Source organism: Falco punctatus (assembly GCF_963210335.1).
Source record: "Falco punctatus genome assembly, chromosome: 10".
Taxonomy (NCBI): domain Eukaryota; kingdom Metazoa; phylum Chordata; class Aves; order Falconiformes; family Falconidae; genus Falco; species Falco punctatus.
The window spans coordinates 35337784-35363654 of record NC_137590.1 but is presented as its reverse complement, the minus strand read 5'-3'; the positions used below and the strand labels follow the sequence as shown (position 1 = coordinate 35363654).

General features: G+C 42.8%; 1 protein-coding gene across 1 annotated transcript in view; it reads right to left on the bottom strand.

Annotated features, from left to right (window-relative positions):
* The window catches only part of MUC2 (mucin 2, oligomeric mucus/gel-forming), a gene marked incomplete at its 5' end in the record, with an annotated part of 48253 nt that overhangs the window by 3947 nt on the left and 18435 nt on the right, over nt 1–25871 (bottom strand). The window contains 24 exon segments of the mRNA XM_080405915.1: nt 149–271; nt 930–970; nt 1592–1696; nt 2257–2434; nt 2618–2653; nt 2655–2660; nt 2664–2892; nt 3214–3283; nt 3645–3958; nt 4575–4779; nt 4911–5094; nt 6232–6479; nt 7049–7223; nt 8432–11754; nt 14230–14478; nt 15964–16212; nt 18483–18974; nt 19344–19373; nt 19731–19928; nt 20464–20507; nt 21366–21513; nt 22377–22505; nt 23647–23803; nt 24994–25233. Coding sequence (XP_080262041.1) covers nt 149–271; nt 930–970; nt 1592–1696; nt 2257–2434; nt 2618–2653; nt 2655–2660; nt 2664–2892; nt 3214–3283; nt 3645–3958; nt 4575–4779; nt 4911–5094; nt 6232–6479; nt 7049–7223; nt 8432–11754; nt 14230–14478; nt 15964–16212; nt 18483–18974; nt 19344–19373; nt 19731–19928; nt 20464–20507; nt 21366–21513; nt 22377–22505; nt 23647–23803; nt 24994–25233 — 7173 coding nt within the window.

Here is a 25871-nt window from a genome sequence, read left to right as displayed (position 1 = left end):
CAACTTCAGGACAGTTGGTATCCATGCTGGAGTTGGACTCCAGATTTCTGCTCACTGGCCTTTGATTATACCACTCATTGATCAAACTGCTTTTCACATACATGGGTAATTTGAGGTGGGTTTTGTTTGTTTTAAGTTTGTCACTTACTGGTTCACAATATGTGTTGCATGGAATATGTTCGCATGAGATGATATTCAGTTGGTTGCTGACATTAACTTTGTCAGTGCATAAACAATTCTGACACTTATCAACAAAGACTGATGAATTTGGCTATAAATTTTAAGAAAAAAAAGGTTTATATGTTAATAAGATATGACATGGTGGCATACATTTCTTAACTTCCAAAATAATCTCTAAAACAAGCAATGGAAAAGGAAACAATCATAAAGACTATTGGATAGTTATTTGGCTAGCCCTTTATGAAGACATTTTTAAAATAGTGAATTTAATTTAATATGTGTCTTTACTGAAGTCCTATACAGCATTGATAAACTCGGATATTAAAAGGACAGGTGTCATACCAGTATCTGCAATAAAGCAATTACTAGACCCAATAGAATTTATTAGTAATCTAATTCTGTTTAGAAGCATACTTATTTACAAATGTTTTCATTTTTGAAGGCAGAGTCTTAAAACTGTAATAACGTCCTGACAGTAAATGTGGACTGACTTTTTAAAATTTATGCACACTTAACTCTAAAAACAAATGTCTCTCTGATACTGACATACAAGCAACTTCATTCTCTTTCATACACAAAAACCTTTTCTGAAAAGATTTAGGCTTTGTGAAATTGATGAACCCCTGACAGGAATTTGAAAACTTCTAAAGCATTGATTGTGCTAGATAAACCTCCTCATAGCACTTCTGATAAAGCATACAAAGTGGTCTTTTAAGCATTTTCAGAAGACTGTTGAAATAGGAACTTACCAAGAACTCGGCATTCTGATGTACACAAACCCTCTTGGGGACTGTTAAGAAGCAAGGATTAGGTGGTTACACAGGGGGAAAAACCTACCAGTCTTCACCCCACTCTAGTCAAACTCATTTCTTCCACAATGAATCAAAATGCATATGATCAAATACATTGGTTATTCCCCATTTCTCATAGCAGATATGACATACATAAAGTATAAGAACTAATACTGCATGTGCAAAAAGGGAGGAAGATTTGTCCCAATACACATGGTCCAGTTCATAGCCAAGAACGTCCACTTAACAGGTACAAGTAGTTCCTTGTTTTAGTTACCAAGAACAAAGCAGACTTTGTAAACCTGCCTTCTACTGGGGATGCTTACAGGGACATTTTGCTAGATTAAACTAAGACCACACTCCCGTTTAATTCTATAGCTGTTCTTACATGTACTTACAACCAGGAAAATTGAACTTGAGCCACCTGAGCTATTTCTGATTTCACAGTTGTTCGTCATAACCATAGCAGTAGTGACCAGTGCTAATAGTAAACAATTTGTAGGATTTTGCTGTATTTATTACTTCTTTCAATAGGCTATTTCATACAGTCTTACTAAGTGTGATGCTAAATTACATGCTATATAATACTAATCATTAGAACGTATTTCCAAGGGACTTACCACACTGGTACACAGGACAGCACTGACCACTGGGAATATGAGAATGAACTTCAAATCCCAGTGTACACTTGGGGGCTTTACTTGTGCACAAGCTTGTATTGCATTCTGAAAAAAAAAAAAAAAGAGTAAGGCAGAAAGTAAACTAAATCACAGCTACTGGAAACAGGCATCCATTAAAGCATTTAGAATAGACTTTCCACTGCTAGGAAACAGCCCAGATCCTCCCAAAGAAACAAATTGCAGAAAAAGAACATATTTTTTCCTACTAAATCCAGGCACTGGACTGGGGGAAATGCACTAGTTTATGAGACTTTTTCTACTAGGTAATTACCAAGAGTTAAAAAAGTATCACAATTCTTTGCAGAGAAGTAGTGGACAACTGCTACTCTCTCCAAGGCTGCAGGTAGCTGCTGCAAAATTAAAACCCCCATATAACTCCATAATCTACCTGCATGTTACTTGAGTGTAAATTCATTTATGTGGGGTCATTGCAATATTAAAACATATTTTCCCTAATATTGCATAAGTTGATTTTAAAAAACATGAGGAAAGACACTGTTTTGTGACTCCCTGCTGCGGGTCTCTGGTGCTAAACTAGTTCATTTCTCTTTTCCTTTCTATTACTAAAAGGTACAGAAAGACTAGAAACAAAAGGATAAACTCACTGCATGTGACAATGGGGCAGCAGGAGTCTTCAGAATTTACTTCGTTGACCTCATAGAAGCCTTCTCCATCACAGCTGGTCTTATTTTGTTTAGCACATTCATGAGGCTCACATACAATGCCATTTTCGCCTTCCAGGCAAATACAGTCCTGACAGTCTACTGTAAACCTTTCCCCAAACTGTCATTAAAGAAAATAAAGTGTGTGATTGCATGGTTACAAATTAAAAAAAAAAAAAAAAAAAAAAAAAAAAAAAAGAGATAAAAACAGGAACGAAAGGTTGGGAGATCACAAAACAAGACTACACCCTTGTCTCCCCATCCCCAGCCTCCATTTGAAATACAAAAGCATATGGCAGCATACCTCTCTGGGTATCTTATCCACTCCAACACAGCCTGTGAAAATATCAGAACAAATTTCTATTACCACTCATATAACAGCAGAAGTACTGCATACAGTCAGATCTATATTGCATGCATGAAAAGGAAATAACAAAGAGAAAACGTGCATGCATCCAAGTGAAGCAGTAAAACTCACCACAGGTTTTCACACAGACATCCACACCAGAGTCATACAGCATTGTTCCATTAGGACAGAAACAGCCTTCCACACGTTTAGATGAAGTTTCGTTTTGTTGGCTGTGTGAGACAAAATGTTCAGAGGAACACCATTATTATCATAGGCATGCAGAGGAGGATTATGCCAAATAACCTTTCACTGAAGATACAGTGGCAAATGATCTGCACATTTTCTATTTAGTTATTGTCAGTGTTCATGTTTGGTATTGCCAAATGGCATAAACCGTACAGGCACACAGACTTAGGATCAAGAGGAAAATGGTACCAAATTTGACAGACAGATTAAGACATGACAGGAGGTTGATTTCTCCTATCCACCTATGCATTAGATATGACTGAACAGTTGTAGAAGTTGTAACTAACAGTGAAGGGATTATTTACCTTGATTTGCAGGTTATCTCTTTAATAGGACCACATGCTCTGTATTCTTTACCTGAGGGGCATTTATAAGCTGGAATGGGAGAATAAAAAGGAGGAAGAGCTCAGTAACAGTATGATGTAAAAGCCCTATGACCTTATGCCAAGTAATTAAACACTGACTACTCATTTTACTATACATCACTGACAACCTTGAGAAGCAAAGAGAAAAAAAACAACAGGTATCAGTCTCTGAATGGAGTTTTTTATGCAATTTAGCCACGGACATATAGCGTTAAGAAGATAAAACCACGTTTTGTATGCCAGCAAAACAAACTGCCTATGTACAAAAAAGTATCTACTGATATAGATGTTTCTGATACAGTCAATAGATGTATATTTTTGCAGGCTCATTTATCATTTCCACTGTTAAAAATATTACTGGTAAATTACTTAAGGAGAGCAGCTGGTGTGATTTATTGGTGTCTTCATTGCATGGAAAGTAATACGACTTAGCATTAGGATATTATTGCCAAAACAGTTCCATATAAGCTTCCCTAATTCTTCAAGATAAATGGCCAAATACTTACAGCAAACACCATTGGTATGATTTCTCCAGTCAATGCATACACTTTGATCAGCACAGACAGCAGCATAGGTTTGCAGACTTGAGCATTCCAGGTCTAAGTTGGGAAGTACACAACTATCAAAAACACAGGCTGCATAGTATTTTTCAGGGTGGACAAAGCCATGGCATGGCTCAAACACACTAGAAACAGAAACATTTATCATTATCAGTTACTGCATAATCCATGAATTCTTCAGTGTGCTTAAAATTATAATGTGGCAACAGTGGTGCTAGGAGATGTGAACAAGGACTATTACTGAGACATTACAAGAGCACTTGAGCAGTTACCTAGATTGTAACCTTTCAACACATCTTAAAGTTTTCTCCCCTCACCTACAGAACACTCAGGCACCAATAATTTCTGTCCAGGAGCTACATGAATATTACTAGTATAACCATGAACTACCTTGCTACTTTTCAATTCTGACATGACATTCTAAAATTAAGATCTCTGATTTCAGTTGGACTCTGTTTTCTGCTAAGTGAGGGTATAAAAAGGCAAGAGCATAGGACAGTGGTGGGCAGAGAGTGTAGAAGAACATGAGAACATCAAGAAAGGCTAACGTAGCAGCCAGAGGGTTGGAAGCAAACTATCAGCAAAAAAATGACATCTAGTAACAGCAAAAGGAATAGAAGCAACCCACAAAGCTACAAGAAATAGAGCAATAGTTAGAAACACTTTTGATTGAGAAATGAATCCTAAAATTGCCACTTAATTTGAAGATCAAAGGCTTATAAACACCAGAGCAATGTCTACCTTCCCAAAAGAAGCTCACAGATGGAAGATTCTTTGCAAGGCTGCACTGGGGTTGTGCCAGGTACTTTTGTAGGAGATAGGCCTGGAGAACACTGTGGTTTGGAGGGATCAACCACTTGCCAGTGATCTGCCATGGTTTCACAGTTTTCTGCAATGTTTCCGTTTGGCAACATGCAGTCATCTGCTGTGTTGTTATTGCAAGTACCTAAAATTGGTAAGGGGAGAGAGAATTCACTCACAGATTTGTCATCAAATTCCATTCATCTTTGTGGCAGGGCTGTCATTTAGCCGTTCGTGGTTTTCTAAGAGTACAAAAATTACAACAGTAAGCCTTACCACACTGTCCTTGAGTGTTGTTGCCAAACAGGCTGTAGGGCATTCTGATAGAAAAGGACAAGCCATTGTAGGTCACATTCATTTTTAGTTCAGGAATTTCCACTACACGATTTATGCCTGACTCATAGATGCTCAAGCCAAACTTCTTATAAGGCAAAGACACTACCTGTTTGTTTACTGTCACCTGTTAATTAAAAGAAAACAGAAAAGAGACATGTATTTAGTTTGACTGTAGAAAACTGACCATTCCTTTGCACTGGTGATAAAATATAAAGGCAAATAATCTGCTTTTAGTTTGTAACAATTGTCCCCGTGTTTCAGTTTACATTACTGGAAAGCCAAACTTCTCTTCTCTGAGCCAAAGAAAAGGCCTATCAGCCACTGATAAACTAGGCTCAAATTCAGTGTTTAAATCAGCTAAATTCTAATACTCAACAGATTTATTATAGTCACTATGGTGTTGAGGACACCGCATGGAAGTGCAATATAAAATTATCCTAAATTCCCAGTGCATGAAGTTTTAACTTTCGTGGCATAAAGAGAACATGCTTGTAGGAAAGTTAAACTAAATAAATAAGCCAAAATTTGTATTATTTATTTAAACACAGTAGCTATTGTATACCTATGAAACTAACCCTACTACTTTTACTCAGCAATGGTAGATGTCCTTACTTTGGAGGGAAAAAAAGGAGTCTAAATGTTGCAAATTTTCAACAATATGCTGCAATCTAACTTGTAATATTCCCACACAGTAACGTATGAAAATAAACCAAACAAACCCCACAAACAAAAGCCTAAAACCAAACGCTTCTCACCCAGTTTTGAAGCCCCAAGCCGGGACATGACGTTTATCCATGAAATAAACACACAAAAGCCCCTATTCTGAAGAACTGAAAAGGTGACCCCAATCAAAGCTAGTATATGATACTTTTTAAAAATACTTAAGCCCATTACTTTATTGTTACATCTAGTTTATGCTGTATCCTCTCATTCAACATTTATTCTTTTCCTTTGTTACACTAATTATAAATTAATCATTTTATATCCTTAAGTCTTAGAAATTTGTCTACACTAGTGTATTTAGGAGAGATAAGGCAATGCAAATATTTGAGATACAAAAGGTAAAAAGTTGTAGAAAATTTCCCCATATTCAGCAGCAAAAAAGCAGTCCTTCAAAGCAGATCTATTTTATAATCCAAATTGGTACTAAATCTAAAGCACAGAATCCTCTTTCTTTTTTTCCCTAACATTGTGAATACAATTATCAGGTTGACACTGTTAATATTTTAATCAAGAATTCGAAGGTAATATTTTCCAATACCTCTACTTGCAAAGTATTTGGTTTGACTGTTGCTATGCGCACTTCCTGAGTCTCGTGTCTCACAATGAGTGTTCGAGGACAGGAGACTACATCCCGTGTATCACAATGGTAATTATCAATGTAGACACCAAAGTTGTCAACTTTCTTAGAAATCTCTTCCACAAGGACGTATGTACAATTCCCCTGATAGCTGTAGTACAGTCCATCAAAAGTCATGTAATGTGGGTCTCCCCAGCCAGTGCAGTAGCCTGCGAAAACATACAGCTAGGTTAGCTTCTTCCAGCAACATACAGAATCGGAGCAGACTACAAAGTCTATAGGAGTAGGAATCATCTCATACAACTTCAATCATTTAAATTTTTAAAGCATGTATGTCAATGAATGAGATTATTATCTAAAATTAATCAATAATAGAGGAAAACCAGGCACTTTCAGGGCACAGTTCATGCAACACTTCTGAAAGACAACTGAAAATAGGACTAACTGCACCCTAGATATACCTTAACCGATACTGTTATTCTAAACAAGTAACTTACACGTAGGCTTCCAGCCTATAGATGTCTGCATGTGGACATTTAAACCCTGTCTTCGGAGACCGATTTATTCTACTAACACAATAGTTATGTAGATATTATGGCAAATTAAGCAAAAGCCCCCAGTTAGCTAAAGAGAATAAATGAAACACTCCAAACAGACCAACACTAGAAATCTGAGGGTCACAGCCTTGTGCAATACTTGTCCCATGATAAATATTGTTGCTCTTGACATTAGTATTATTCCCACAACAGATAAAATATTCAACAAAATATATACTTACAATCACACTCCCAGTGCCAACAGCATCCATCCTTATCAAGAACTTGTACAGGAGAAAGCCCATTGGCACATGTAGGTTTAGGAGGTGGCTCACAGATTATGGGAACCACCTGGACTATATCATCTTCTATACATATTGCCTTAATGCACTCACAGAGCCACCACGACTCACCTGGCTGTGTTTGGAAAGGGAGGGGGGGTGGGGTGGGGAGAGAGAAACCTTATGAAGCAGTCAGACTGACAACAGTTATGCCTGAATATCTTTTGCAGAGTTTTAAAATGCCATACGTTTATTGACAATTTCCTCCCCACCCCAAGTCTGAAAATGGGAAGTACAGCATTCAGCACCATCAAGGTCTGCAAGATGAGCTAGAACTACTGAGAGCTGCTAAGTGAAAAGCATTACTTATAAAAGTCAAGCCAGTAACCTGAAGGTTTTTTTTCTAAAAAAAAAGTTTAAAAAAAATTGTGTTTTTTAGTTTCAGCTAAGATAGATGTCTGATCTAATCTCATCACCTACACTCCCTTTCTAATCAACGGTGAATGACACTGATCAGTAACAGTGAACAACATATGATGAATCTCCTTCCATGAATACTGAGAACAGATTAACAGCTAAAGCTACAGTGAACACTGGCTATCTGGGGAGTAATGCCTAAGGTGATTACATACAGGCATTGTGACTGTATGCATTTTTTCTGTCTTCCATGTATATCTTTTATCCCTGTATCCCATGTATAACTTGCCATGTATAACTTTTATCCCTGCAGATCTACTGAGCAAGTTGGTAGACATCTAAGCTGTGAGGAGGCTTTAGAAATGTACAATACATTAGCTTGTTTATGTCAGAGGTGAAAGGTTCCAAAAACTTCAGAAACCTCAGTCATAATTCATGAGTATTTGGATGCATTGATCTGTTTCACAGTCCTCTCCTGAAACCAGACTATGACCAAGCAAGACTCAACACAAATTTAGACTAGTTCAGCCCTGTGGTTTCATGTTGGGCTGCACTGTAAACACAAAAACAACTTTCCCCCACTCTGAACATACTGAAAAAAAGAAACAGAAAAAATAGGGTAGCACCACTTAGTTAGCTCTGCATCAAAGCCATCCTACAGTAACAAGAAACACCAAGTTGTGACACAACTCCTTGAAAAAAGCCTTTCTGAAATTATCCCTGAAGAACTATTAGCAGTATATAAGCTAACAAACACCATACTATTGGAAGCCATGATGCCACCCAAGAAAACCGAACAAAATAGAATGGAATGATACCTCCTTTTCTGTACAGATTAATACCTACTCTGTTACCTGCCAACATCGAAATTATGTGTCTAGTCTCCACCTAAACCAAAATGCTAAAACCTCAAAAAAATCTACTCACTGCATAAGATTCATTAGGGAAAATAGAACAATTTCTTCCAGGAGTGGCTGATGGTAGACTTGTAGCGGAACTTGAAGCACTGGTTGGAGTAACTGTGCTGTACGTAGAACTTCCTGCAATAGTGACTACGCTTGATGTTTCAGTTGGCCAGGAAGTACTAGTTGAGCCAGGGGAAACAATTTCAGTGCCAGTGGTGGTGGTAGTTCCAGTGATAATGGTAAAACTACTAGAGGTGGTCCCTGAAGTAGTGGTAAAAGATTCTGTTGGAGTTGTACCAGAGGTGGTAACTGACACAGGGGTTGTTGAAACTGATGGTGGCAACACAGTAGTGCTGGCTGTAGGCCCTGGGGATGGTGGTGCTGTGGTTGTGGTGCTGGCAGTGGCAGTCGGAGGAGCTGTTGGAGGGCTCCCAGTGCCGGTGGTCGTGGTCTCCTGGGTAGGCCTTTCCGTTAAAATTGTGGTGCTCTCAAGAGGCGGTCCTGAGGGTGTGGGGCCTGAAGGGGTGATTCTGGTGGTCGACCCTGTCTCCGTGACTCCAGAGGTGGTGACTGTCACTGGGGTTGTTGAAACTGATGGTGGCAACACAGTAGTGCTGGCTGTAGGCCCTGGGGACGGTGGTGCTCTGGTTGTGGTGCTGGCAGTGGCAGTCGGAGGTGCTGTTGGAGGGCTCCCCGTGCCGGTGGTCGTGGTCTCCTGGGTAGGCCTTTCCGTTAAAATTGTGGTGCTCTCAAGAGGCGGTCCTGAGGGTGTGGGGCCTGAAGGGGTGATTCTGGTGGTCGACCCTGTCTCCGTGACTCCAGAGGTGGTGACTGTCACTGGAGTTGTCGAAACTGATGGTGGCAACACAGTAGTGCTGGCTGTAGGCCCTGGGGACGGTGGTGCTCTGGTTGTGGTGCTGGCAGTGGCAGTCGGAGGTGCTGTTGGAGGGCTCCCCGTGCCGGTGGTCGTGGTCTCCTGGGTAGGCCTTTCCGTTAAAATTGTGGTGCTCTCAAGAGGCGGTCCTGAGGGTGTGGGGCCTGAAGGGGTGATTCTGGTGGTCGACCCTGTCTCCGTGACTCCAGAGGAGGTGACTGTCACTGGAGTTGTTGAAACTGATGGTGGCAACACAGTAGTGCTGGCTGTAGGCCCTGGGGACGGTGGTGCTCTGGTTGTGGTGCTGGCAGTGGCAGTCGGAGGTGCTGTTGGAGGGCTCCCCGTGCCGGTGGTCGTGGTCTCCTGGGTAGGCCTTTCCGTTAAAATTGTGGTGCTCTCAAGAGGCGGTCCTGAGGGTGTGGGGCCTGAAGGGGTGATTCTGGTGGTCGACCCTGTCTCCGTGACTCCAGAGGTGGTGACTGTCACTGGGGTCGTTGAAAGTGATGGTGGCAACACAGTAGTGCTGGCTGTAGGCCCTGGGGACGGTGGTGCTGTGGTTGTGGTGCTGGCAGTGGCAGTCGGAGGTGCTGTTGGAGGGCTCCCCGTGCCGGTGGTCGTGGTCTCCTGGGTAGGCCTTTCCGTTAAAATTGTGGTGCTCTCAAGAGGCGGTCCTGAGGGTGTGGGGCCTGAAGGGGTGATTCTGGTGGTCGACCCTGTCTCCGTGACTCCAGAGGTGGTAACTGTCACTGGGGTTGTGGAAACAGAAGGTGGTAACACAGTAGTACCGGTTATAGGCTCTTGGGAGAATGGTCCCGATGTTGTGATGCTGGCAGTGGCAGTCGGAGGTGCTGTTGGAGGGCTCCCAGTGCCGGTGGTCGTGGTCTCCTGGGTAGGCCTTTCCGTTAAAATTGTGGTGCTCTCAAGAGGCGGTCCTGAGGGTGTGGGGCCTGAAGGGGTGATTCTGGTGGTCGACCCTGTCTCCGTGACTCCAGAGGTGGTGACTGTCACTGGGGTTGTTGAAACTGATGGTGGCAACACAGTAGTGCTGGCTGTAGGCCCTGGGGACGGTGGTGCTCTGGTTGTGGTGCTGGCAGTGGCAGTCGGAGGTGCTGTTGGAGGGCTCCCCGTGCCGGTGGTCGTGGTCTCCTGGGTAGGCCTTTCCGTTAAAATTGTGGTGCTCTCAAGAGGCGGTCCTGAGGGTGTGGGGCCTGAAGGGGTGATTCTGGTGGTCGACCCTGTCTCCGTGACTCCAGAGGTGGTGACTGTCACTGGAGTTGTCGAAACTGATGGTGGCAACACAGTAGTGCTGGCTGTAGGCCCTGGGGACGGTGGTGCTCTGGTTGTGGTGCTGGCAGTGGCAGTCGGAGGTGCTGTTGGAGGGCTCCCCGTGCCGGTGGTCGTGGTCTCCTGGGTAGGCCTTTCCGTTAAAATTGTGGTGCTCTCAAGAGGCGGTCCTGAGGGTGTGGGGCCTGAAGGGGTGATTCTGGTGGTCGACCCTGTCTCCGTGACTCCAGAGGAGGTGACTGTCACTGGAGTTGTTGAAACTGATGGTGGCAACACAGTAGTGCTGGCTGTAGGCCCTGGGGACGGTGGTGCTCTGGTTGTGGTGCTGGCAGTGGCAGTCGGAGGTGCTGTTGGAGGGCTCCCAGTGCCGGTGGTCGTGGTCTCCTGGGTAGGCCTTTCCGTTAAAATTGTGGTGCTCTCAAGAGGCGGTCCTGAGGGTGTGGGGCCTGAAGGGGTGATTCTGGTGGTCGACCCTGTCTCCGTGACTCCAGAGGTGGTGACTGTCACTGGGGTTGTTGAAACTGATGGTGGCAACACAGTAGTGCTGGCTGTAGGCCCTGGGGACGGTGGTGCTCTGGTTGTGGTGCTGGCAGTGGCAGTCGGAGGTGCTGTTGGAGGGCTCCCCGTGCCGGTGGTCGTGGTCTCCTGGGTAGGCCTTTCCGTTAAAATTGTGGTGCTCTCAAGAGGCGGTCCTGAGGGTGTGGGGCCTGAAGGGGTGATTCTGGTGGTCGACCCTGTCTCCGTGACTCCAGAGGTGGTGACTGTCACTGGGGTCGTTGAAAGTGATGGTGGCAACACAGTAGTGCTGGCTGTAGGCCCTGGGGACGGTGGTGCTGTGGTTGTGGTACTGGCAGTGGCAGTCGGAGGAGCTGTTGGAGGGCTCCCCGTGCCGGTGGTCGTGGTCTCCTGGGTAGGCCTTTCCGTTAAAATTGTGGTGCTCTCAAGAGGCGGTCCTGAGGGTGTGGGGCCTGAAGGGGTGATTCTGGTGGTCGACCCTGTCTCCGTGACTCCAGAGGTGGTGACTGTCACTGGGGTTGTTGATACTAATGTTGTTGACTGTTCAATAGTGGTGCTTATGGTAGACACTGTACTTGCTATTTCTGTCATAGCTGTTGGTGGTGCAGTAACTGACGGAGTAACTGCAGTAGTCGTATTTGTTAGTGTTCCTGATTCAGATGTTGTATGCTCTTTAAGACAAGGAGAAAACACATTAATTTTTTTCATGTACACCTATTGCATTTGTTATTAACTTAATTTTGTTTTCGAATAAGCAAATGAAATTCAACAAATTTTTTTTACTGGCTTTTGCATATGAGAGGGATTACTAATAAATCTCATACATATTCATTGGAGGTACTGATATAAACACTTTATCAATGACCAATGTCTGCTGTAACAGCTGTCTGGACTGTCAAAATTTTTTATTGCAGAGAAGAGTCTAGCAATCCTACATCCAGGCGAATTCACTGAATTTATCAGTAAACCCTTTGGTTAATTATGGATTTCTCTCATAATATATTTCTTGGGTAGACTCTTCCCTGTACTACTTCACATGGCATGTTCATACTAGTATTTATTATGCTTCAGAATTTTTTGATTCTACTAAAACTGAGCAGTTCCTCTAGCAATCTGTCTTCTAATCCTAACTCCCAGCCCTTTAAGACTACTTACCCACAATTTATTTTGGCATGCTAGGAACTCCGAATTCCCTTTTCTGCTTTTTCTTTCTCACATGACCAAGCCAGTTTTCATTATGGGCCCTAATGCAGGCTTCTTTAAAATAGTTTTTGATTAGCATTATAAATTGTTCAAGATACTCAGAGGCCAGACTCAGAGCCATCTCTGCTTTTACAGCATGATGTAAGAGACACATGGCATATAGAGAAGCACTGCATACATAGTAGGAATATAGTCATAATGCTGGAGTAGAAGAGTAAGATACACTGCTTCTACCCACACAATCCACACCCTAAGTCCTTCCACTAAAATTAATTCACTTTTGTGTGAGAACAGGTAAACTCCTTCATGCTCAGAAGGAAACAGAGGTACAGATGGTGTAAATGCTACAGAGGCAGATTCATTGGAACATTATAGGGTCTCACATTGCTGCCAAAATATCAGCTTGCTTCCCAACAGTGTGAGGAAAGCAAGGTGGAGAACACCACTCATGGGGATGCTGGGAGAACATGGCTGCCCTCAGCCTAGGTCCGTAGCAAGGGGCAACCCGTGGTCTGAAACCTTTCCCCAAAATCCATCAGGGAAAACCATCAAAGCTTCCTACAGGCAGCACTGCGGGTGAGTGGCAGCAATGGCCACAGAAGAAACGCAAGGGAAGAAAGGCAAGAAAGTCTGCACAGCTGCGCCCCAACAACGCCTGAACTGGCAGTGCCACAGAACCGAGCCCCACTCCCATCGCACACCGTGGGGCCCACTGAGTACGTTCTCTCCAGCTGAAGGACGAGGTCCAACTGCAGCAAAAGCAAGATCTGCCGTCAGCTCAGTTACCTGTCTAAGCTGGGCAAAGGCACCAGGAGGAGAAAAATCCTGTGTTCCTCATAATCAACAGAATGGAAACAAGAATGAGAAACATGTTTTGGACTCTCCCTCATAAACAGAGAGCTGAGTGCAGGACCCACTCTGCTCCACTCATGGGAGACCCATCTAGTGTACTATAACTAGCTCTGGGGTCCCCAGGAAAAAAAAGACATGAATCTGTTTGAGCAGGTCCAGATAAGGCCACAAAAATTATCAGAGGGCTAGACCACCTCCCCTGTGAAAACAAGCTAAGAGAGTTTGGGGTTTTCAGCAGAGAGAAGAAAAGGCTCCAGGGACAAATTATAGTAGCTTTTCAATATATAAAGGGTGGCGCTGTAAGAAAGTCACAGAGAGACATTTTACCAAGACTAGTAAAAAATAAAACCAATAAAAAAAAAGGGGCAACAGTTTTCAACAGAGAGGGTAGGTTTAGGTTGAATGTATGGAAGAAATTTTTTATGACATTGGAACATATTTCCCAGAGAAGTTGTGGATGCTGAACCGTTAGAATCATCCAATGTAAGGCTGAATGGGGCTCTGAGGCACCTGAGGTAGTGAAAAATGTCTCTGCCCACAGCAGGAGGGTTGGACTGAAAGATCTTTAAAAAGATTCCTTCTAACCAAAACTACTCTATAATTTCTGGGGGGAATATATTTCACACACTCCCTCAGTACAGAAACTAAGACACACATTAAATTGCCAATAAGCCCTGATTTCTCCCACAGCAATGCAAGAAATGATAAAATATCCAGAGAATTACTTATTGCTTCTGAAGTTGGAGCCAGTGGAGTTCTGGTGATAATTATTGGTGGTGTGAACGTGCTTGCAGTCATTGGGGTAGTTGTTAATGTGGTAGGAACAGTCAACGTTGTCCCCGGGGTGCTGCCGCTGGTGCTGCTGGGGGGCATCGTGGTGGTGGCAGTGCTGCTGGGAGGCTCCGATGACGTTGGCGTGGAAGCGGTTGTCGAAAGAGGTGGAGGGGACATTGTGCTCCTTGTGGATGAAGGTGGGGCTGTCGTGGTGCTCACAGTGGTACTCACAGTGGTACTTGTAACACACTCTGGTATGTTGGGGATGCAGCAGATATTGATCTCATAATTGAGGCAGACGGGCATCGGTATTATACCTCCTATGGTCTGATCACTATTGTTACAGACCAGCCCTGTGTCAACGCTGCATTCCACATTCTGCCCTAAATCTGTAATGGGAATGTCAGGGAACCGCGCTGCTCTGCATGAAATATTCTCAGCTTTTGCACAGACAAAGGAGGAGTTGTGCTTCAGAATGTTCTCAAAGGTTTCGTAGTCACCACTGTTTCTGTCAGAACTATCTGGGTAACTCACATCAATCCATCCCGTCCAGATGCAGGTACAGTCTGGAGGACAACAGCAAGAGGAAGAATTAGAGACAGCCGGAACAGAGACAACAAGCTGGGACACCAGCACACTCACAGGTGATGCTCTGGGCATCTGTCGCACACAAGGGTGCCCCTCGGGCACTGCTGCACCAGTCAGCCAACCCTGGCCACAGCAAAGCTCATGTGTGTGGGCAGGCCTCCTCTCCTTGGCCTTGCAAAGCACACCGGGGACAAATCAGGACACAGGCACTGCCAAGCCGTGTGCGCCACCTCCCCTTTGCAGCGAAGGCACATTGCTGTATTGGGCTTCTCCCGTGCAAAAACCACTCACGTAAGGGCAACACGTGAGGTGGAGCAGGACTAAGCAGGGACTTATACCACTCTCACAATTTCTCATGCCACTCGCACCACCTGACTGTCTCAGGGAAGAAACCAAACACCAGGAACGGTCATGATCTAAAGGAAGCAGGCACAGGACACACACTGGTGCCAAAATGTCGGCTTGCTTCCCAACAGTGTGAGGAAAGCAAGGTGGAGAACACCACTCATGGGGATGCTGGGAGAACATGGCTGCCCTCAGCCTAGGTCCGTAGCAAGGGGCAACCCGTGGTCTGAAACCTTTCCCCAAAATCCATCAGGGAAAACCATCAAAGCTTCCTACAGGCAGCACTGCGGGTGAGTGGCAGCAATGGCCACAGAAGAAACGCAAGGGAAGAAAGGCAAGAAAGTCTGCACAGCTGCGCCCCAACAACGCCTGAACTGGCAGTGCCACAGAACCGAGCCCCATTCCCATCGCACACCGTGGGGCCCACTGAGTACGTTCTCTCCAGCTGAAGGACGAGGTCCAACAGCAGCAAAAGCAAGATCTGCCGTCAGCTCAGTATCTGTCCAAGCTGGGCAGAGGCACCAGGAGAAAACATCTCCTTGGAGCACTGTTGAGTCAGAGAACACAGGAACTTCTACACTGGACCCAAGCGCAATCCCCTTTCTGAATCAGCCAGCCCAAGGGCTACCTCTGGCCACATGCCATTTCAGTGAATGCACAACTACGCCCACCCCTGACCCCATACAGAAGGCACAAGTTAAGATGCTCATAGATCTTCACTTCTCCCACAACAAGGCAACACACAAGAGCACAGACCAGGCATGTACCTGGAGGTGACAGGGTAGCAGTGTATGTCGGTGTGGGTACAGATGTGCCTGCAGTCGTTGGGATGGGTGTTGATGTGGTAGGAACAGTCAACGTTGTCCCCGGGGTGCTGCCGCTGGTGCTGCTGGGGGGCATCGTGGTGGTGGCAGTGCTGCTGGGAGGCTCCGATGACGTTGGCGTGGAAGCGGTTGTCGAAAGAGGTGGAGGGGACATTGTGCTCCTTGTGGATGAAGGTGGGGCTGTCGTGGTGCTCACAGTGGTACTCACAGTGGTACTTGTAACACACTCTGGTATGTTGGGGATGCAGCAGATATTGATCTCATAATTGAGGCAGACGGGCATCGGTATTATACCTCCTATGGTCTGATCACTATTGTTACAGACCAGCCCTGTGTCAACGCTGCATTCCACATTCTGCCCTAAATCTGTAATGGGAATGTCAGGGAACCGCGCTGCTCTGCATGAAATATTCTCAGCTTTTGCACAGACAAAGGAGGAGTTGTGCTTCAGAATGTTCTCAAAGGTTTCGTAGTCACCACTGTTTCTGTCAGAACTATCTGGGTAACTCACATCAATCCATCCCGTCCAGATGCAGGTACAGTCTGGAGGACAACAGCAAGAGGAAGAATTAGAGACAGCCGGAACAGAGACAACAAGCTGGGACACCAGCACACTCACAGGTGATGCTCTGGGCATCTGTCGCACACAAGGGTGCCCCTCGGGCACTGCTGCACCAGTCAGCCAACCCTGGCCACAGCAAAGCTCATGTGTGTGGGCAGGCCTCCTCTCCTTGGCCTTGCAAAGCACACTGGGGACAAATCAGGACACAGGCACTGCCAAGCCGTGTGCACCACCTCCCCTTTGCAGCGAAGGCACATTGCTGTATTGGGCTTCTCCCGTGCAAAAACCACTCACGTAAGGGCAACACGTGAGGTGGAGCGGGACTAAGCAGGGACTTATACCACTCTCACAATTTCTCATGCCACTCGCACCACCTGACTATCTCAGGGAAGAAACCAAACACCAGGAACGGTCATGATCTAAAGGAAGCAGGCACAGGACACACACTGGTGCCAAAATGTCGGCTTGCTTCCCAACAGTGTGAGGAAAGCAAGGTGGAGAACACCACTCATGGGGATGCTGGGAGAACATGGCTGCCCTCAGCCTAGGTCCGTAGCAAGGGGCAACCCGTGGTCTGAAACCTTTCCCCAAAATCCATCAGGGAAAACCATCAAAGCTTCCTACAGGCAGCACTGCGGGTGAGTGGCAGCAATGGCCACAGAAGAAACGCAAGGGAAGAAAGGCAAGAAAGTCTGCACAGCTGCGCCCCAACAACGCCTGAACTGGCAGTGCCACAGAACCGAGCCCCATTCCCATCGCACACCGTGGGGCCCACTGAGTACGTTCTCTCCAGCTGAAGGACGAGGTCCAACAGCAGCAAAAGCAAGATCTGCCGTCAGCTCAGTATCTGTCCAAGCTGGGCAGAGGCACCAGGAGAAAACATCTCCTTGGAGCACTGTTGAGTCAGAGAACACAGGAACTTCTACACTGGACCCAAGCGCAATCCCCTTTCTGAATCAGCCAGCCCAAGGGCTACCTCTGGCCACATGCCATTTCAGTGAATGCACAACTACGCCCACCCCTGACCCCATACAGAAGGCACAAGTTAAGATGCTCATAGATCTTCACTTCTCCCACAACAAGGCAACACACAAGAGCACAGACCAGGCATGTACCTGGAGGTGACAGGGTAGCAGTGTATGTCGGTGTGGGTACAGATGTGCCTGCAGTCGTTGGGATGGGTGTTGATGTGGTAGGAACAGTCAACGTTGTCCCCGGGGTGCTGCCGCTGGTGCTGCTGGGGGGCATCGTGGTGGTGGCAGTGCTGCTGGGAGGCTCCGATGACGTTGGCGTGGGAGTGGTTGTCGAAAGAGGTGGAGGGGACATTGTGCTCCTTGTGGATGAAGGTGGGGCTGTTAGAAACAGCAGGGAGAGAGAAAACAGACAAAGCTGCAATTATGCACGTGTGTGTCACCATATGCACTGAATGGAAGTCACATGTTAGGCAGCTGCCACAAACCTATAGCAGTCAGCCCACTCTCAGCACAGTAAAGGCCTGTGTCACTAGGCCTTCGTTTCTGATCGCAGAAAGCAGACCAGTTCCCAATCAATGCACAGACAGGGTCACGTCAGTCCTTTACTAGCAAAGAAACCAGGGGTGTTGCTGTTGTTATTCTCACTAAATTGAAAATACCTACCAATAGGTAAGACTTGAGGAGGAATAACGCTCTGGGAGGCTTTATATCTCTGCGTTATTACTTAGGACACCTAACTATCTCATGGAGTAAGAACCAAGTAGAGGATGCTGTGGTTTGGGAGGGAAGTATGCACAGGAGTATGTTCCGGCCTGATGGTCATATAATGTCCCTGTGGTGCAATGTCAGCCTGAAGAAAAGGTTCAAAGAGTACTAGTGGATCTCAGCTGCAAAGACCACAGTTAACAGCAAGTTAACAGCCTGCAGGGTGAAACTGTTCTTGAAAGCCTGCCAGAGGAATCCTTCTTTCCCAGATCCATAACCACAGGCAAAATTTAGTGCTGACAGAGGGAAAGCAGGAAGAGAAATTGAAGGAATTCTGCACAGCCCCACCTAGACAATGCCTAAAATGATGCTACTCTAAATCAATGCCTGATCTAATCTCACACAATGGGTCCTTCTGGGAATCTTTCTCCAACAGGAGCTTCAAACATTGTATGTAAGACTTCTTGCCAGATCAATTATCTGCTATGGAGGTGACGCACATTTAGTAGCTGACAGCCCTTTAATTTCTCTTATGTCAAAGCAAGAACAGAGAGTATTGGTCTGCTAAATACCTGCAGAGGTTGAAGTTACTGGGGTGCTGACTGATGGTGTGAATTCGCTTGTGATGGTTGGGGTGGGTATGGGCGTGGTGGTAATTGCTGTTGGCTGTCTGGCTGTAGTGATGGTGGGTACTGTTGTGCTGGTGGTGATTGAAGTTCCAGTTGGTGTTGGAGTCGGTGTAACCTCACAAGAAATTTCATGCCACTCACAACAGTTTACTCTGATTTCATAATTATAGCAAAGTTGCCATATAGTTGCATCTTGCTCCTCATTTCTACAGATTAGTCCATATGTGACATTGCACTCTACTTTCTGGCCAAGTTCCTCTAAACTCATATCAGGATTATCTTTAGCCCTGCATGCAATGTCTTCAGGAGCTTCACATATTTTGTTTCCATGTTCATTTCTTATTGCATCATAGGTTTCATAGTCACCGCCATCTTCTTCAGGTTTACTAACGTCAAACCACTCAGTCCAATTGCAGATTAATACAAAGCATGGAGCTGCAAGAAAAGACAGAGATTCAGCATCTAGGCTTACAGAGAACACTCTGAGAAGATTGATTTAGTATTCTATTCCATTAAGGATTACAGAATGCATTGAAGCTTGTCTTTTTTCCAAAAGAAGAGAGTTCCAAAATTGGTTCTGCATTACCAAGTTTCTCAACAGGAAGCTTCATCTCAAAATAAAATCACCATGCTGAAGCCTTTAAAGGTCTTTCTTCTCTATATACTTATCACATTTCTGATTTTTTTTTTTAAACTATTTATTTCTGGTTTAAATATATTTTTCTGTAGTGACGGTCTTTAATTTACTCTTCCTTTAAAAGTTCCTTTGACATTTTTTAAATTAGTTTTCTATTTAACACTTACTTGTGCTTGCTGGAGGGCTTGTAGTGGTAACTGAAATAGAAAAAAAAAGATTATCATCTGTAAGCTTTATAAAAAATAATAGTAGTTTTAAATATCCATATTAAATATTTTTGCTGAAAGTACTGAGACAATTTCTACTATTCTAGCAGGATATTGAGATACTGAGATGTTTTTCAGAATTAGGAAGGCACTCTGTACACTTACAGTTTCTTCCATGAGAAGTGAATCAACTCAAAGTGTTAAAAATTTTTCTTAGTGTGATAAAACTGTTCATAAGTATTGTTTAATCTGTCTCAGCTATAAACCCATATACTTGTACATTCTATTTTTAAAGCACTTTCCTTCAAGAAAATAATATTTAGATGCACACCTCTGTTGAAGATTTACCTGTGGTGGTAAGAGTACTGGTAGGAAAGGAGGTTGAAATGGTTGTAGGTGAAGTAGATGTTGGACAAGGATAAATACTTCCAACAACTACAGAACCATTTTCTGCACAAATGTATGTAGTACATATGTTGCCATCCTGTATTTGTGCAACAGTTTCACCCACTTCATAACTTGTTCCATTGATGACACAAGGACACCCTGCAAGAAAGAGCAATTTTTCTACTACCACATAAGAGACAAAGGCAAAATATTTATAGACAAATAAGAATTTATATGAATCATGCATGCTCCTTTCAGAGCTATACCTGGAGCTTAGATCTATACACTGTACTAATTTATCTTTAGACTTAGAGGAACATTACAACATATTTAATAAATCCCTACATAAAACATCCAGAAGAACAGAATTCCAAACCAAGTTTTAAGATGTTCTGTAAGAAGTAACAATTGCAAACTACTATCTGACACTTTTCTATAATGCTACATGTTCTGGGAGTGCAAACACTTATAGTGAAATCTATTGCTTTGGATATGGGACATAGAAAGAAAGAAGAAGGGACATGAGAGAAGAGTTAAACAAGAAGTACTAACAGCAAGGTTCAACAAAAGTGCTACCAAATTTTCTTTGACCATGACTTTCACTTATTCCAAATCAGTACTAAATCTTTTGTAGAGACAGACATAGCAGATCTATGCATTTTTTTATTTGTAGAAAAATCCAAATGTTATTTACCTGGGACTGGTTTACACTGTACGGATCCTGAGGGTCCACAGACACTAGAAGTAAAATTTGAAAAAATTAAAATGTTGCAGATGTTTTATGGCACCTGTTAGCAGACCCAAGAGCAGAGAAATGTAGATTTTTGTACTTTATCTCCATTCACACTACTGGATATTTTTCTGGGTGTTAATATTTTCCAATATTGCCTATCATTATTTAATTCAAACTAAGTCACCACTTTCATTCTTTAAGTACAGCATCTTAAAACTATCACAAAGTGCTTTGTGTGGCAAGTTACAACAGTGCAATAATAACAACCGGTTTTCAGATCAGTGAACTCACAGCTCAATCAGGGTTTTGTCACTATGTGGAGTCAAAGATATCAGAAGGCTCTAGGAATGAGCAGTTAGGACTCAGCTATCTCTTTCACAGCTAGTACAGATAATTTCAAATTACAGTGGTTTTTAAATCCAAGTTTTAAGTGAGAATGCAGAGAATGCAAGGCAGAGTAGCCCCTCTCTTCCCAAAGTGCCATGAGAATAAAAAGGTTGTTAGAGATGCATCCAGGTTTCATGCCATTGTATCATGTATGACACTTCAAAGAGTATATTTAATGGATTTGTTAATACAATTATTATAATGACACTATCAACCTGAAATCTGGATAACTATGATTTTGGAAAACTATGAATGGAAGTTTAGAATCTATATGTATTGTAAGTGCAGCATTTTTTGAGTTTAAGTCTCAACTAGTATAAATGGCATTGTTCCTCTGATTTGTATAGATAAATGCTAAAATATACCAGCTCTTCAGTTGGACTTGCATTTCTATTTGCTTGAGGCCCAGTAACGTAAATAAGAATGTATAAATTATTTCCTGAATTACTGCAAATGTTTTTGCATTTTTTATATACCATATTGTACAGTTGTCTTCTGTGGGTATTTCCTGCCCAGGGAGAACAGGAGTTCCGTTGATGTAACACCAACATTTATCTTCAGTCACACATTCCTTTGTCTCTTCATTATAAACAGGCTTGTCCTCAGGGCATCTGGGGTAGCAACCTGTTGATGACAAGTAGAACAATATATAGGATGAAGAAAAAGTATAAAGAGTTAACTTGATGATAGGACACCTTCTGAAGGTAAAAGGATCAAACATAAAGTTTAAATCAAAGTAATCCTTGAACAATTAGTCTTTCCAAAATCCTTAAATCAAACAATTCTCATTGGTACTTCACACTGCCAGAGTACACTAAAGGTGTCCTAACAATAGTAACTGTTCTTTATATTTCCACTGAAGATAAAAAACAAAAATAATTTAGAAAAATAACTGGATATATAAAAATGTGCCTTCTGACACTTCCCCACTCTTTGTAATAATCTCAATCTATTTCAAAACATACAGTTAACTATTTTTTTTAAATACTATGGTTAGGATTTTGGGATAGTTTGGTGGGGTTTTTTTTGTTTGTTTTCTTACCAGCAGTTCAAGGATTAAAATAGAAAAGTCAAACTCTGGACATTTCTTTCCAATCCCTAAACTAGAAGAGAGAACTGCTTCCAGTCTAGACCAGAAAGACTGTGTGGCCAAAAAAGTGGAAAAACATGGCTGTTTTCTCCAACTTTATCAGGTTGTAAAACAGAAGATATTTGTAGTGTCATTCATATTCTTGGATCATTGTAGTCCCCATGATGTGAAATTCCTAGAGACCTAGTTTTATGGGTGTCAGTAATGTAACTATTAGCCACTGATGTTCAGAAATAACAAATTATATTATAGGAAATCTTTATGTAAGACTGGAAGCAAACTCAACATAACAGATTTAAGAACATCTTGTCAAGCTGACCGACTATTCCATATTAATTAAATGATACCTGGGCACAATTACATGAAATAAAATACAAAAATGGCAAGGGCTTATTACCTTCCAGGTATGGTACTGAAAAGTTGGTGCTGACATTATTAATCATCCTGCAGGTTGTGACATTACTGCCACAAGGCTCATAGTGCCAGTCACACTCATTACGAGGGTTGTAGTAGTCACAAAATATCGCTGATGAGGAAAAAAAGAGAAGCTGATTAAAAATACAGTTGCCAGAACGCAGCTTTTTAAAGTGAATGCAGGTCTTTAAAGGTACAAGCCAAATGAACCTTCATGCTAAGCCAGAAAAATTTCTCTTGAGGTATAGGACCTGGACTTTCTGCTACTGTATTTAAACAAAAGTATAGGTCAAAACTCTGGGGGCCAAGATTTTCATACTAAACATTGAAGATGCAGGGTGAAAATGTTTGATTCAAATCACAAAAGAAGTAAAGAACTAGTGTTGATTTTAATTGAAAATTAAGTGTAAATTTCTGAGAGTATTTTTCTTCCCTAACTACTAGCAAACTCCTGAAAACTCTTGCAGTATGTTTACAGTAGTTTACCTTGCTGTATCACATGCACTGAGAGTCTCCTCCAGCAGGCCAAGAGGAAGCATATGAGACATTATGGATACAACTTAAAACAGAATTAAGCTTAGATGACTATGGACAGAGGAAGGAGCTTTTATAAACTTAGACATCGGAGCTGATTTAAACTTATGACTTCTGGTTCACTGACTTCTTACACTTCAAAACTACAACAAGACTTAATTCGGAATCAGAATGAAATCTGATTTTAGCACTTTTTGGGGAAATACTAATCTAAATAATATTTTACATTATCTTATGACATACTGGTATGAGCATTAGCACCACTAATGGGCACCGCTTAAGGTACTCAATACTGATTAGGTTCATCTACACAAGAACACTTCTATATATTTTTGCTAAAATCAATTTTCTAATAATTTGGAAAAAAGAGAGAGGAGAAAGATAGTGGGAGTTGCAGTTCAACATTTATCAAGCAAAATGGCAGGATTACTTGAAACCTAGCCGAGAGAGAGAGAGGAAAAGAAGAAAAAAGATAGAAAACGAAAGAAAGAAACAAACAGCAGAACCAGAAGAAAAATAACAACAAGAAGAAAAAGGCAGGCTGAATAAAAGATAATTGGAATATAAACATTTACTAGTTCTGTTTGTTCCCTGATATGCTGCAAACACAAATTTCATTGCATAGCCAGCATGACCTTGCAGTGATAGTATTTATGATTTATTTGATAGGCTTTCTGACAGCAGCCAGAAAGATACAGTTGTGTTTAACTGTTACTCACGGCATATATCAGGAGTTCTCCAGAAAACACAGGCCTGAGCCTTCGTACATTCTTGAGCATATGCAGCAACTGCAGAGCAGAAGCACTCACAATCTCCACCACTGTCACAAGAGCAGGCATCATGAACACAAGCTTCATAGAAAGGAACTGGGTCCACCTGTTGGGGAAAGAAACGATGCCCCAGTTCATCTCCAAATTAGTTTTCAAACTACTAAGCCTGACAGATCTCTTGAGATATGGTAATTGAGCTGAGCAGGAATGAAACTGTTTCTTAGAATTACCAAATCGCAAACAAACACTATGGGCTTGAAGCTGCTTTATGTATTTTGGACAATAATAGATTTAAAGTAATATAGTACCTTCACAATTTGCTATGACTGAAAAAAAACCCCAAGTGTCACTGGCAGTGTTTTCTAACACAGTTCCATTTTACTGCTATCGAAACCAAACTGGATTGATGCCAGTGAAGTCTGATCTTCCAGCAAGCTTTGCCAACCAAGTGGTGAACTGTATCAGAAAGGCTGCACTTCACAGCAAATATGAAGCAGAGAATTTTGTGCTTGCCAGTTTTTGGAGTTTATCCAATGACACATTAGTAAAACATATCCACTATTTTTTGCTTGGGACTGCAAGAGGAGAAACTAGGACTGGATTTTAGCTGCTGAAGGAATCATCATAGAAATACATATTAAGTTAATTAAATTAGTAATTTTTTGTGATTTTTCCACTGTGAGTTAAAAAAACTGTTGATAATATTACCACACTTCAGGAAAGAGACCAGAAATGGAGAGGAGTGCTCTCTATGTCCTGTGCTCTGGAAGCTGTGGGCCTGACATAGTGTATGCTATGACAATTTGGAGGCACAGTGCTGGCAGCTAAGCCTGTCTAAACTGTGCGATGTGGCTTCCAAGAAGATCCCTTCCATGTGTTGAATATTACAAGGAGCAGTGGTCTCTTCAACAGCTACCTTTCAAGTATAGTATGCATTTCTGTCAGAAGATGGATCTGATGCTCGCAAGGCCTTTCAGAACTTACGGTATTGACAGTCCCTCAACAAGACATGGTGCAACTGCAGCACTCATGGACCTATTCAGGTTAGATTTATGAAGCTGGCTTGCACAGCAGTAGCAGTGAAACTGTGGTGATTAATATGGGCTTATACAGCCAGGGCTGGCACCATACTGACAGAGTCCTGTTGCCACAGATACTCATACTGCTCTAAGTTGAACTGCTTGATTTAATTGAAGGTCACTCTACTTAACCGTCTCTTCATTTATTTCTGATGGTCTCTCTGCTTCTGCAGTAACAGAAATGCATTGTGCTGTTCTGTCACTGCCCTCTACAAACCTTGGAGTGACATATTTTAAAGACTTCACTCTGGATGATGCTGCATTCTTTCTCTGCCCAGGACTTCCGATGTGGTTTCACATCACAGGGCTTAATTTCTTGTGTGACATCTGGGCACATGGAAGACTGTTTCCAAGAATTCCCAAACTTCAGAGCATTAGTCTCCTGCAGCCCACTCCTTGTTGTAAAGTCATTGTTAGACTTGTCATCAAAGTTCCCACACAGACCACACACTTTGCCCTGGAAAAGAAAAATAACATATCCACAGCTTTTTAATATACCATGGAAGTGAGAAATAGATTCTAGTAAAGTAAGAGCAAAGCACTGACATTAAAAAGGACAACTGACTCTCTGTGTACATGACATATTTTCATCTTCCAAATCTGTTGTACAGAAATTAAACCTTTATTTGTCTGTGTACTCAGCAAACTATTCAGCTGCCATGTCTTCCCTCCTTGAAATGAATTGCATCTAGCGTATTTCCATGTCTGCAGCAGCCCTTCATCCAACTTACAACGCTAAAGAGAGGCTAAGCCTCCATTAGCTGAGAAGAATTAATTTTCCATTCTTCACAATTTATCATAACTCAGCTATTAATATAAGTCTGAGCGCATTTCATTCTGCTCAAAACTGTTTTTATTAAAAGCTTCCAACTTCTAACTAAAAGCACCATTTCTTCATCCATGACCAAAAAAAATGACAGGAACTAATTTTTCTTGAAAGTATTTAGCAACTTACCCACATTAGTGAACTTTTGGTAGTGCTATTTCAGGAACATCAGCCCCCTCAAGCAACAGTATGTCCCTGTTTATACAACCTCCCACCTCCTCATTCAGCCCAGCGAATTCAGTACTCTGTAATTCAGTATGCTGCTTTTC